This window comes from Engraulis encrasicolus, chromosome 3 (genome assembly GCF_034702125.1).
Source record: "Engraulis encrasicolus isolate BLACKSEA-1 chromosome 3, IST_EnEncr_1.0, whole genome shotgun sequence".
NCBI classification, from domain to species: Eukaryota; Metazoa; Chordata; class Actinopteri; order Clupeiformes; family Engraulidae; genus Engraulis; species Engraulis encrasicolus.
In genome coordinates this window covers 49,752,651-49,765,863 of record NC_085859.1, presented here as the reverse complement: position 1 = coordinate 49,765,863, position 13,213 = coordinate 49,752,651, and the positions used below count along the sequence as shown (strand labels likewise).

The 13,213-nt window shown below is 40.5% G+C and overlaps 2 protein-coding genes across 2 annotated transcripts; both read left to right on the top strand.

Moving 5' to 3' along the window:
* The first annotated feature begins 247 nt into the window (after positions 1-247).
* polb (polymerase (DNA directed), beta) lies at positions 248-7,936 on the top strand. The gene is made up of 14 exons (XM_063195639.1): positions 248-469; positions 1,130-1,187; positions 1,297-1,363; positions 1,471-1,545; positions 1,744-1,802; positions 2,046-2,095; positions 2,174-2,225; positions 2,349-2,403; positions 2,546-2,618; positions 3,577-3,647; positions 4,026-4,112; positions 4,309-4,382; positions 4,709-4,848; positions 6,848-7,936. The coding sequence occupies exons 1-14, from the start codon at positions 409-411 to the stop codon at positions 6,940-6,942; spliced, it is 1,017 nt and encodes a 338-aa protein (XP_063051709.1). The 5' UTR covers positions 248-408; the 3' UTR covers positions 6,943-7,936.
* A 1,610-nt stretch (positions 7,937-9,546) lies between these two features.
* On the top strand, positions 9,547-11,753 carry dynll1 (dynein, light chain, LC8-type 1). The gene is made up of 3 exons (XM_063195637.1): positions 9,547-9,714; positions 10,758-10,896; positions 11,281-11,753. The coding sequence occupies exons 2-3, from the start codon at positions 10,765-10,767 to the stop codon at positions 11,416-11,418; spliced, it is 270 nt and encodes an 89-aa protein (XP_063051707.1). The 5' UTR covers positions 9,547-9,714; positions 10,758-10,764; the 3' UTR covers positions 11,419-11,753.
* The last annotated feature ends 1,460 nt before the right edge of the window (positions 11,754-13,213 follow it).

Genomic DNA, 13,213 nt, shown 5'->3' with positions numbered 1-13,213 from the left:
GTTACAGGCATTGGAAAATACTTCCATGTTTGCTACACTGAATATTCTCAAAATCCACATTATTTCGCACGACGGACTTTGATTCTTCAGACCTGTTCAAATTACTGTATCCATAGATGTGTATAGAAGTCTTCTATACACATCTATGACTGTATCATTTTTTTTTTTTTTCTATGACTGTATCCAGATATTTCTGCTGTATCATTGGATCTGTTTATTTCGTAATACACACGTCACCAACTTCGCCATGACAAAATACGCATGCCCCGCCCCCTCAATCAGGCTGCAAGCCTGCTCATTGTCCGATTTGCTTGGGGAACCGATTGTATATTGACTTCCTGAGAAAACCTATGCGTTTGGAACTCAATTGGACAAACTGCTAATTTGAAAGAGTATTAAGTTGCAAATATGAGCAAAAGGAAAGCACCGCAAGAAACCCTGAACGAGGGGATCACCGACTTTCTCATTGGTAAGCACTTGTCATGGTGTGGTTGCTCCCAAACGTTAGCCCCAGATATCTGAAGCTCCCTGCATGTGGGTGTTTCTTTGGTCTTATCCGCCTACTCTAATACAAAAATACAGTCATAGAAGATCTTTGGTACAATTTAGGACAACATTGTATGACAACTGTGTCTGATTTATCCAAAAAGCAAGGTACAGACAGTCTTTGAAGATTAGCCAAATCTGATTGGTGGCTAACACTAGCTAACAATGCAAATGTCACAGTTCACATTCCCCGTGACAAAGCGAAGCTCATTCATTCATAATTGTTGGCTTTACCCGGGAATTGACAACGTTCAAGTTATAAATAAACCATCACAACTGTTCGACAAGACGGTGCTGTGTTTTTATTGTGTTGGTAAATAGTAGAATGCATGAATGTTTAAATGGACACTGCTAGACTTCTCATTGGTTGAAGGCAGGTATGCCAAAATACGTTACTGACGTAAACAAGTTAACCCATTTTCAACCTCTTTCTGTAGTCTCCTTGAATAAAAGATACCTACGTCAATGAATTTGATCATCCTTCGATTTCATATTATCGGAATGTCCCATGCTGACACAGCTGTTGTAGAATGTTTTGACAGACGCTTACCAATTCCCGACGTCATTCTCTTGCACTTTTCAGAGTTGGCTAATTATGAAAAAAATGTCAACAGGGCGATTCATAAATACAACGCCTACAGGTAAGCATGTTAAGTTATTTATAGAAGCGTTTCTTCTACGTGTTCATCATACATAGTATGTTTGAGGAGTGGGTGACATGGAGCCCCTCCATTGTCTTTTGTCCTGCAGGAAAGCGGCAGCTGTCATTGGGAAATATCCCAATAAAATAAAAAATGGCACAGAGGCTAAAAAGCTGGTAAACTTTTAATTTCTCTTGCATTTGTTTTCTTCATGCCAGGACAGATGTACTTGAATAGTGCATTAATGCATGTTTTGAATGATAATCAAAAATATCCCTTGCAGGATGGAGTTGGAGCAAAAATCGCAGAGAAAATAGATGAGTTTCTGACCACTGGGAAACTGCGTAAATTGGAAAAGGTCAGTTGCCATATACACTGCAGTACAGTTGTCAATTGGCAAACGAGACTTATCTAGAGAAACGCAGAGGTCTACAGGTCTTCAGTTGCCATTCTGAATCTACCTCAGTTGTTGACATTTACAAAGTTGCTATTTAAAGTGAGATTCTGACAATACTGACTCTCTCTCTCTCTCTCTCTCTCTCTCTCTCTCTCTCAGATCCGTAATGATGATACAAGCTCCTCCATCAACTTCCTTACAAGAGTCACAGGCATTGGGTATGTCAGTCTTTCTCCCCATTTACATCTAGTGTACATGATGCATGTTTGCAATAGTGTTGATATAGCATCAGTGGTGTGTAATTAACTGTTTGGTATTGCACCAGTTTCTTGTCGTATTAAAGTGGTGTGTAATTAACATTTAGTGTTCCGTTATTTATTGTGCTTCTTTATCTCTTCAATTAAGTTCTTGCACTCTTTGACTCTTTTCTTAAATTAACTTTCTTCATTTCCTACATTTAGCCCAGCAGCTGCAAGGAAGTTTTTTGAGGACGGAATAAAGACTCTGGATGGTGAGTGCCTGCTCTTCTTCTACCGTTACAAACGCTGCTTTTCCCCCTGTTGTATATTAATTCTGTGTGTAATTTTAGATCTCCGGAAGATTGAACACAAGCTCAATCACCACCAACAGATTGGCTTGAAGTGAGTTAACATGGAAATCACTGGTTGTTTGCGTTTTGATTTGGACAAAGTCTTTATAGTTGTTGTTTGGAGTGTCTACATACATGCTGTGGTGCTGATGCTGTAGCTCTGTCTGTCTCTTAGGTACTTTGAGGACTTTGAGAAGCGCATTCCTCGTACAGAGATGACAAAGATGGAAGTGAGTTATTGCCCTCTTCAGTAACACCTCATTCTTTAACACACTGATGAACACATTTTTAAGATATTTTAAGAGGCAAAAGTCTCACCGCAATCTGATGTGTTCTTCGGTCTTCTTCGTCATCCATTGCATCGTTGCCCAGGGCCTTATTCTGAAGGAGCTGGAGGTGGTCGACCCAGAGTACATCGGCACCATCTGTGGCAGCTACAGGAGAGGTGAGCTACTGATAACAACAAAGGGTCTCAATACTGTTACCAAGATGAAACATACCAGCGTTTGTTTTCATTTCCTTTGATTCTTATTATTTAATGGTTTCTTTATTTCTTGTTTTCTTTATCCCTTTACTTTTCATTTTTTTGTGAAGCACATTGAATTGCATTTGTGTATGAAATGTGCTATACAAATAAAATTGCCTTTCCTTATCAAAGCAACAAATTGGGATCAAGTCCGGTCTCCTAAATGTACTTGACTTTCCATGAAAGTCCATTTATTCTCCTAATCACCTGAAGAGGCATAGCAGACATATGATTGCAGCTTAGAACCTTACCTGTATAGATTCTGGAAGAAACGAGTAATGAACTGCCTCTTCCAGAACCACTACCACTACTCCTAGCCTAGCTACTTTTTCTATTGGAACAAAAGTTGCTACCATTGAGCATGTCCCATAGTGCTGTTTTTAAATATGTTGTGGATCCTTATTGAAAATTAAACAAGGCGGATATATTTGATTTCTACAGAGGTCAAGCCTCTCAGATTTCGGACTTCTCTCATTTCATGACAAGCTAGTTGATATCAACTCTGCTGTTGATTTTTTTTCTTCTGTGACACCGAATGTCAATTGGCCGTCATAGATGGATGATTAAGTGCTATACAAGTCTATTATAACTTGTTCATTGTACACACGCCCCCATGGGGGGCAGCCAACAGACAGGACCAAAGTGTCCAGGGCCCAGGGAGAGAGATGGGGCCCAAAACGGTGTCCTCATGACATTGAATGTATTGAGTGGGGGTGCCCTTTGAGATGAATTTGCCCTGCCCCCATGTAAACTGTATTGAACGGCATGGTGGTGCAGGAGTGTTTTGAGTATCTCATACAGAGCGAAATGAGAGCTGTGCAGTGCGATGATGCGTTGTGTCATGTCTGCTTTCTCTTCTGTCTGACCTTGTCCACAGGTGCGGAGTCGAGTGGTGATATTGATATCCTGCTGACCCACCCGGACTACACCTCCCAGACTGACAAACAGGTCTCACTCTCTCATCACTGCACTTTGTCATCTCTAAATGCCATGCTTGGCATTGTCAACTCTCACTTTAAATGCTCTATTATGACCTGATGGCCTGATTATTACCAGGTCTATATTATACTGACTACGTTGTATGAAAAAGCATTTTTTTTAAACACACGGTACACACTACAGTTTCACTATGATGACTTCGCTTTCAGTATTATAGGTTTTATAGCGTGACCTCATTTCCTGAATTTGTGTGTCTTTTAAACATACTTTAGGATTTATTTATTTTTTAGCAAAGCATATCAATTCAAGTGTTATGGCAAATCAACCAACAAATAATGAGTAATCATACTGGTGGTGAATGTTTGTTTGTATGCTTCCTGTCACCAGCCCAAGTTGCTGCATGCCGTTGTGGAGCACCTGGAATCCATCGGCTTTGTGACCGAAACCCTGTCCAAAGGAGACACGAAATTCATGGTCAGTTAACTTTTTTACACCATCCACCTTTTCGCCAAGCAGAATATAAAAAGAAGTAACCCAGCCCGCAGCTGACTGAGAACATTAAACACATGATCACAGCATGTTATTTTAAGAGCACTGTAGTGTTAACACAAGATTTTATATTGCAGTATGAGTGACTGATTGTGTCCTCGTATGTTGTGTTTGGCTGCAGGGTGTTTGCCAGCTGCAGATGGATGATGATCCTGATGCCACAGAGCCCAACCCTCACAGGCGTATTGACATCAGGTAAAGCTCCAGTCATCCTGCGTGTCACTGGACTATAGGCAAAATGCATACTACTGCACTGACTGCCACTGACTTTTCATTAAATATTCTTTTTTTAAATTATTCTATATGTTTTGTTAGTGAGATAATACTATATATGTCTTTTGTTTTGCTGAAACATTTTAGTTAATGAATGACTATGGTTGTTGTAAGAATAAACGGGTAAAGAAATTGCCTTGTGCATTTGCCTATTTTTTTTCATTCAACGACATACACACACAAAGGGGCAGACTTCCGTGGCTAAGTGTATTATGAGTTACTGAGGACTTGTTATTTCTGACCTCCAGGCTGATTCCCAAGGACCAGTATTACTGTGGAGTGCTGTATTTCACTGGTAGCGATGTCTTCAACAAGAACATGAGAACCCACGCACTGGAGAAGGGCTTCACGCTCAACGAGTACACCATCCGACCACTGGGGGTCACTGGTGAGTCTCTCAGAGATGCACAGGAATAGAGCTCCTAAGTGGGTGACGACGAGTTGTATGCGCGGATTAGCATTTTCACGGAAATCCGGTTTCCAGGAATATATTTTTTAACATTGGGCTAACAAAAATATAAGACAAAGGTTAACAGCCGTCATTCGCCTATCCCCGCATCCTTTCCTTGGTAACAAATGGAGTAGCACAACAACACGTGTATGCAGGGATGCACTGATACCACTTTTTTGAAAACCGATACAAGTACGAGTACATGAATATGTGTACTTGCCGATACCGAGTATCGATACCGATACCTTTTACCACCAAAATACAATGAAAATAAATGCATGGCCTTGTTTTTTTCCACCTGATATTTTTATTGTCCATTTCCATGTAAATTTTAATGTTAGTAATTGTATGAGGTGGCACTTTTTTCCTTGCTGCTTTCAAGTCCACAGAATGTGACAAGATTTTGCATTGTTTTGTGTAATAGCAGTATCGTTCCTGGTATCGGCAAGTGCTTGACGTGTACGAGTACGAGTACAATGAGCAGTATCGGGAGCCGTGCATCCCTAGTATTTATCAACCTAAACATAACGATAATAAAGTAATGTTGCTATACCTTGGCTACTTGTGAATTTTTGGGAACTACATCTCACATTCTCGCGTTAGCCATTAGTCGCATGAGCAAACTTCTCCTCGATGGTAAGTTTTGAAGTATACTACTAAACCAACACGATTGGAGTAATTGCAGTTATGGCACTATTTACGTTTTATCAAAAGAGTGTTACCAGGAGTGAAAAACAACCTGTATCAGGGCTTAGTTAGAAGTATTTCCAAAACCTCGTATTAGGAAGGTTTGTGGCGGTTTGCCGTGGGTTACCATGTTCACGGCTTGTGAAATCTCCCTCCTGTAGTCTGCCAGTTTTCCGGGTTAACTATGTGATAGCAACAACGTATTTATGTCGCCTTTTGACTAAAAAATTATCAATCATATCTAGGGCTGGGTAAAATAATCGAGTTAATCGATAATCGATCAAATCGAATCGAAATTCACATAATCGATTCACAGGGCACAAAATCTATTTTTTTTGTTTGTTCTTTTTTTTTTTGTTCTTTTTGTTTAATTTAGGTCTATGGAATATACCCAGTAGGTATTAGTCAATTAGGCCTAGGCCTACTTATTACAAATTATCAATCTGTTAACACTGTCAAGCCACAGCCCTTTGACATTTGTATATAAAAATAGGCAACAGCATCTTTTGGGGGAAATCCTGGCACCAAGAAGGGAACGGATTGAATCGATTCGGAATGAATCAAATCGAATCGAATTCAATCGTGATTAATCGATTCAAAGCCCTAAGAATCGAAATCGAATCGATACAGGAACATGGCTGCGATACCCAGCCCTAATCATGTCATCCCTACAGCCTATTTGTAATACCCTCGTCAGTTTGCGGGGGTTCGCTAATCGCGGGTTTGCACACTCACCTTATTTTAGACTGGTCCCCATTCCCCACCGTCGTCGCTGGGAACCGGAAAATCCTTAAATGCTAACAAGAAATACTACAGTCTGCTACATGTTTCCGGGTGACTTCGGAGCTCTATTCTGGTCCTTTCATGCCTTGTCCAGTTTCAACTGATTTAAACATGCATCTTTTTAAATCAAGGCATTTCAATTGTGAATACTTGTGATGGATAAATACATAGATAGATCATTTATTTGTCTTTGGAAAAACTTGTTCTATGCTTTCACTAGTGTGGCAGTGATGCTGTCACCATTGGGGACTCACTAGTTCGACGCCCTTTCGGTACTTACCGCTTACGTCATACGACCCTAAACCTAAACCTAACCCTAACCCTAACCTTAACCCTAACCCTAACCTTAACCCTAATCTTAAATCGCTTGTTTGAAATGTTTGATTACCATGTGAAGTACCGAGAGGGCGTCAAACTAGTGGGTCCCGTCACCATTGTAACCGTATGATGTCATTTCCTGTTCCAGGCATGGCAGGGGAGCCCCTGCTGGTGGATAGTGAGAAGGACATCTTTGAATACATCCAGTGGAAATACAGAGAGCCCAAGGAGCGCAGCGAATAAGTACAGCACGCAGACCACAACAATCCAGCAAATGATGGAACCCAGAGAGAGTGAAAGAGAGGTGGAGATGTCAGAATATGAGTCTGTGAAACAGTATTTCCGCTAGCCTTATTCATCTGTTTATTTAAGTCATGATTCCTGCATTGATGTGTGTCTGTATTGTTTTTAGTATGACACTGCTCATATGTGTGCAAATATTATTATTTTTTTAATTTCTCTCGGGTCAGTGGAAGTGTAGTATTGAAGATTTGAATGGAAGTCGATCAACAGACTGATTCTAAAGCCTGTACACTTTTATGTACTACAGTACACAAGTGTACGATGGAGAAGTCTGTGAATTTTTGATCCGTCATTTCTCAGGATTACCCATGGCACTCCACGTCATTTCTAAACCTAAAGGGACACAGCGGTATGGAGATCCACATACCCACACTAAAGCACCAATCACCTCTGACCTGCCTCTGCCCAGGCAACATCAGCTGGATACTGATGCGCTAAGCCCTCTTTTGTCTTCCTACCACATGCTGGGCTGGGCTTGGATCCCTCTGAGCCTACTGTAGGAGCACTGACAATGGTGCCCAATGCCCATACAAATTATTCTTGAGACATTGACTTTGTCCGATGTAAAACTTGCTTAGTATCATCCCCACATTGTCCGATCAAGCAGAATTTTACTTATTGTTTTTTTTTTCTTCTTCTTTTTTGACAAATATGTGGTGGAGCAGGTAGATTTTTGGATTTCATTTTAAATTATTCTATAATGCTGCATACAGAGGACAAAAACATGGAAGACTATGAAGATAAGGCAAAGCTAATACAATATTGGGGGGAAAACATGGAGATGGTAAAAAAAGAATCATGTTACAGTAAATATTCTTTTATATTCTATAAGTTTTGCTAGTGAGAGTAGAGAGCATGTGACTTTTGTTTTGATGAAACATTTTATTTAATGTGTGACTGTATGCTTGTGAGAATAAAACAGGTAAAGAATTTGCCTTATGCATTTGCCTGTTTTTAAAAAACTGTTTTCACATGTGCTCAAGAGTTTAAAGCGTTTCTGTTATTATTGAGAATTACATGACAAATGTGACTACCTTAACCATTATCATTGAAACTTGGTCCAGCATCATCATCATCATACCAGAGATGTTTGAAAGGGACCTAGATGTGATCTCTCTCTCTCTCTCTCTCTCTCTCTCTCTCTCTCTCTCTCTCTCTCTCTCTCTCTCTCTCTCGCGCACGCGCACACACGTGCCTACAATTTCCACTTCTCAGTGCTGTAGGCACAGATGAGGCCACTAATTCTGCGATCAGTCATTTTTGCCCCACCAACCCATCATCAGAAACTTGCCCTTCACATCACATATTGAGCACATAATAATAAATCCATAAGGTTTCTGTCAAGGAACGCTGAAGCTCTCTGAACTGAAAGTGTTGGCCTATTCTAAACATTGTTGTTAAAACTCTGAAAACCTGCTGTAGGGGACTAGTTTTATTGAGACAAGACTAAGCAACTTTAAACTGTTCAAAGTTCAAAACGTTTTGTTTGAAACGTTTGACGGGTTAAAAGCTGAGACTGAATTGTCTGTGTGCTGTGTGTCATAAAGAACTAGTGAGGAGAAAGTATCATTATACTTAGTATAGGGATAGGCCTACTTTCTCCTCACTTTCATTTATATTCCATGTGGGCTTCTAAAAATACCTTTAAACTTCAGTAATTTCAGTAACTTCAGTTTTTTAAAAGTCAGTAATGAAAAAAGGTTATTTTAGGTTTTATATATTTAACAGATGTATGCTCTAAATAGATTATCATACATAATTTTAAATGTCAGTTTTGCATCCTTGTGAAGCATTTAAAAATATTTCCTTTAATACTGAAGGTCTACCATATTTGCTCCCCATCTTCAATGGCATTTGGGATGAGAATGGGAAGAGCTACATGTGTATTGTCAGAGCAGGTGAACAGGTTCATGAGAATCCACATAGACTGAATCCTGCGCAAAAGAGTTAACAATGATTTATTTAGGTTTTGGTGGTGGCATACTAGAAAAGACAATACATTTACTTGACACTTGCTGAAGTTTCTTGTGGGCTCCACTCATGGTTTCAAATGGTTTTAAAACCGCTCATGGTTTTATATAACTTTTAGGTCATGTGATGATGGTAAGGAAGGCAACCAAATTGCAGAATAATGTCGATGATGCCTATGATGAGGATGGTTGTGGAGAATGGTGGTGGACTGCACTTGGAATATCAAGCACTTATGTAAGCGTGTTAGTTATTCAAGTCCGCTCTCTTTCTTCATTCAGTGGAACATGTTTGTTGGAAATCGCCTACGGATTAGCGTCTCAGATTTGAATAAAGTAACTACAAGCGCGTGGTTCTTTGCCTTGCAGTTAGTATCCAAGGAAATCAACAACAAGTGCAGCGATGTCGATTTGTAAACAGAACGTTCCGAACACCTTTTGGAATCAGCCGACTAGCAGACGTTCCAGTCAGTTCCAAGGGTCGGTCGCCATGGGAACCACCATAGCGTCGAATACGCAAAGCATGCCGGTTTGAAATAAAATGCAGCAAGAAATGCCGGAGAAAACCTTGGAGCCTAAGCCAATGGTGTAGGACTATGTGATTGTAGTAACCAATCACGATCAAGAACCCTCGGATCCTGCGTCAGTTACACACCCACCATACTTTTGGTCAACCTTCTAGCGGGAGTTGTTGTCGTTGCACTCTTGGACTCTTTTCTGCGTGTAACCAACCTCTACAAATAAGGTAAGATATCAATTTAGTCTCATCATCAATTGCAACAAAATGCACAACTTTAATTCGAAGTTTAAAAAGAGTACAGCTCAGATAAGTGTGAGGATTCTGGCACGCTAACCAGTTATCCATTCATTATCATGTGTCGATAGGGTGCTATGGACTTGTCAGGAATAAAGCAGTTATCTATTTATTTGTGAACTCACATAGATGAAAACTAAATACAAGTAAACTTCAGCACGGCCCTGTAAAATCGCAGTGTAGCATTATTTATCTACCATTACAGAAAAACGTTAGTGCATCTACAACTTAACATGCTGTCGTTTTCAACCATACCTCAAATGTTTTCATATCAACTACAGATTCCCCCCTCAAGTCCAAATCATTGGTAGCATTTTAGGTATATGTTAGATGGCTTGGTTGGTTAAACTTGGTTCGCTGGATGTTTAGCTTGCTTAACCGTAGGTGGTCCCCCAGCCTTAACAAAAATCTATAAAATGACTGAAATGGCAGATTAACCATTGCAGTAGTTATTGAAGATAACCGGATATTCTTTTAAACTATTACATGTTTTCAGGCGTGCCGATGCTGTGAAGTTAGGTACATCTAATTGAATGAATTGAACTAGAATAATGCAATATGGTGTAGCCATAGAAACCATGCACACAGCTAGGAACTGGCTCCGCCGCGCGGTGGTTTGGTTATGCAACGTAGATAAAATAATGGCACTCTCGTATGCCATGTGCAGCCATTATATAACGACCATTTAGACACCGCTTGGACGGCCCGGTTCAATAGAGGCCCTGCACGACACAAGTACTAGCAAGAATGCTGCCACACGACAAAAATCATGGTGGTCACACTTCTGGTCTGACATCGTGAGCCTCCTCCGTCAGGCGCTATGGTTGTCTTAATTGCGCTGCCACAGCAGCGAAGCCTAGTCCTGTGATGAAGATGCTTGCACACAACGTAGAGTTGACCCTTGGCCGTTAAATGCTTGTTGCTTACACACTGTTTGGGGTCCTAATTTCCTGGTGTTTGTGTTTATCTTGCAGAGCAGTCATGTCTGACCGCAAGGCAGTGATCAAAAATGCGGACATGTCCGAGGATATGCAGCAGGACGCGGTGGAGTGCGCCACCCAGGCCCTGGAGAAATATAACATCGAGAAAGACATTGCCGCCTACATCAAAAAGGTATATTGTCACTCAACACCGGCTTTTTACATCTTAACCATTGTGAATAAGCTCAATTGGCTTTTATTGAATGGGTGGGGCCCGGGGCGATGAACAAATCATGTCTTTGGGCAGAGTCCAGAGAATTCCAAGCTTGACCTCACCTCACCTCAGTATATAACTAGTATTCACAATTGAATTGTTTTCCCTCCTGGTCTGAACTGAATTGAATGAGCCAAAATGAAACTTCTCCACTGAGCTTTTTTTTAACAGAGGGGTAGGTAGGTGGGTTTGCCCTTCCCCTGATACAGAATTGCAGTCTGTGAAAACTGTTGCCATTCAACATAACTCCATTCAACACACCTACATTCCTAACCTCGCTCTCCTTTTTTCTGTTCATACCAGGAGTTTGACAAGAAGTACAACCCCACCTGGCATTGCATCGTGGGAAGGAATTTTGGCAGCTATGTGACGCACGAGACCAAGCATTTCATCTACTTTTACCTTGGCCAGGTGGCCATCCTTCTTTTCAAGTCGGGTTGAGGAGCCAGCCTGACCCACCCCACCACCCACTACCATCCCCGACCCCCCCACTGACCATTAAATACAAGACTGACTTTGTAGAAAGGCTCCTCATTCCCTGACCTGTGGAGCAACTGTTTTTGGGCTGCTTCTTTATGTTTCCGTTTTGAAAAAAGAAGAAAAAAAAGATGGCTATTTGAATGGAGAATGGCATAAAAAAAGGATGAAACACATGTATTTATTTTTGTTTTCTACACTGTTGAAAAAGATGTTACTTGTCATTTGAGTTTTCTTTCTTCTTTTATTTTTAAATATTAAAGCGGAATGGTCTGGCTGTCCCGTTCAAATGGCAAGAAGCTTGTGTTGACTGAGTTGATGTAATGTGAGCAACTATTTTGGCATGCTACAAAGGTGTGGAGGACATAAGCTTGAAGAGCCCCATGGAGTGTCTTTAAAATGGCAGACGGGTTCTTTTCAGGTTTGCTACGTGTGGATTGATGGAAACCTGGTTTGCATTTCTCAAAACCAAATTTCTTAACTGCATTAGCGAGTTTTCCCATTGGCAACTACCCAAGTCTTTATATCCATAATCAACAATTCTATGAGGACTATTGGTTGGGGGACTGCTCATCAGACAACATGGTTGCAACAAGCTGTCCATCTTCGAGTCATTTGTCTGTGAGGAGTAGCTGAGGATGGACACACATTCCAAGCAAAATGTTAAAAATAGCTACCAGGGTGCTCCTCTCACCATGTGGGGTTGTGCAGCTTCAAGGAAGAAATTTACCAACAGCCATAAATGTAATGTAATAGATTCCGATGCACTTGGGACCACACAAGACCCACAGTTCACCCCCTGGTGCAATAAACAGTGGGTAATGAGCCCAGTTCATTAATACCTTTTAAGTTAAAAGGTATTTTGGTAAAAGTCTGACTTGCATTGCTCGTGACCTTGTGTTTCCTCTAATCTTTTGAAGGTTGTGGTATACAATGGAAATTGAGTTCGCCTATGAACACAATATACACTAGTGAGTTTGAAGGCCAAGTTCATGACTTAAGCATAATGGCACCCCCCCAAATTCAATACAGGACACAAAAAAGAAATGAAATGTATTAGGACTGATTTTAAGTCTAGAGTACAGATGTGCAAGTTTCTGAACTGAGAGCAACTGAAAAGTGAATGCACACAAATACCAAGAGAATTGTGCCATTAAAATAATCAGCATGCACTTTCGTTTGGGGGCTTGTGGAAAAACGAAGGGCTACAAAAGATGTCCACTTCAATTATTTGCATCTATGAACTATATTTAAATAACATACAAATTAATTTTAATTAACACCCGAACACTTGTGTGCATGTGCACATATTTTGGAATGCCCAATATGCAAATAACTTAAAACCCACCAAGGGAAAAAGGTTCATTTTCCAAGTCAAAATTTAAAAAAGGGGTGTCACTCCTTTTACCCCAGGGGGCACAAACAGCCCATCTGGTCTCAAGTGGGCCTGACCCATAATGTGGACCAATTGCAGAATTTTATTAGATGAACAGTTATTTTTCTATTTCAGCAGTATGCTTTATGCCTCAGCCTGCACAAGTGGCCCAATCACTGATCTCAAGGATCAATATCATTACACATTACTCAGGCTAATGAATTTTAAATAAAATGCTTTTCACTCAGTTTACAAAACAGTTTTAGATGAGACACTCAACCAAATTCACACAGTAATCTCTGGGAGCTATTCAGAAAGTACACATCCTGCCTTGAAGTAAAATTGTAAGTTGTGGAAAATATCCTTAATTATGCTTCAGTATAA

Bases quoted from the DNA above. Each gene is read 5' to 3' on its own strand.
- polb (XM_063195639.1), top strand. From the start codon at position 409: ATGAGCAAAAGGAAAGCACCGCAAGAAACCCTGAACGAGGGGATCACC. The intron at 3,648-4,025 runs GTCTCACTCTCT...TCCTGTCACCAG, and splicing joins CCTCCCAGACTGACAAACAG to CCCAAGTTGCTGCATGCCGT. The intron at 4,849-6,847 runs GTGAGTCTCTCA...TTCCTGTTCCAG, and splicing joins CCGACCACTGGGGGTCACTG to GCATGGCAGGGGAGCCCCTG.
- dynll1 (XM_063195637.1), top strand. From the start codon at position 10,765: ATGTCTGACCGCAAGGCAGTGATCAAAAATGCGGACATGTCCGAGGAT. The intron at 10,897-11,280 runs GTATATTGTCAC...TGTTCATACCAG, and splicing joins TTGCCGCCTACATCAAAAAG to GAGTTTGACAAGAAGTACAA.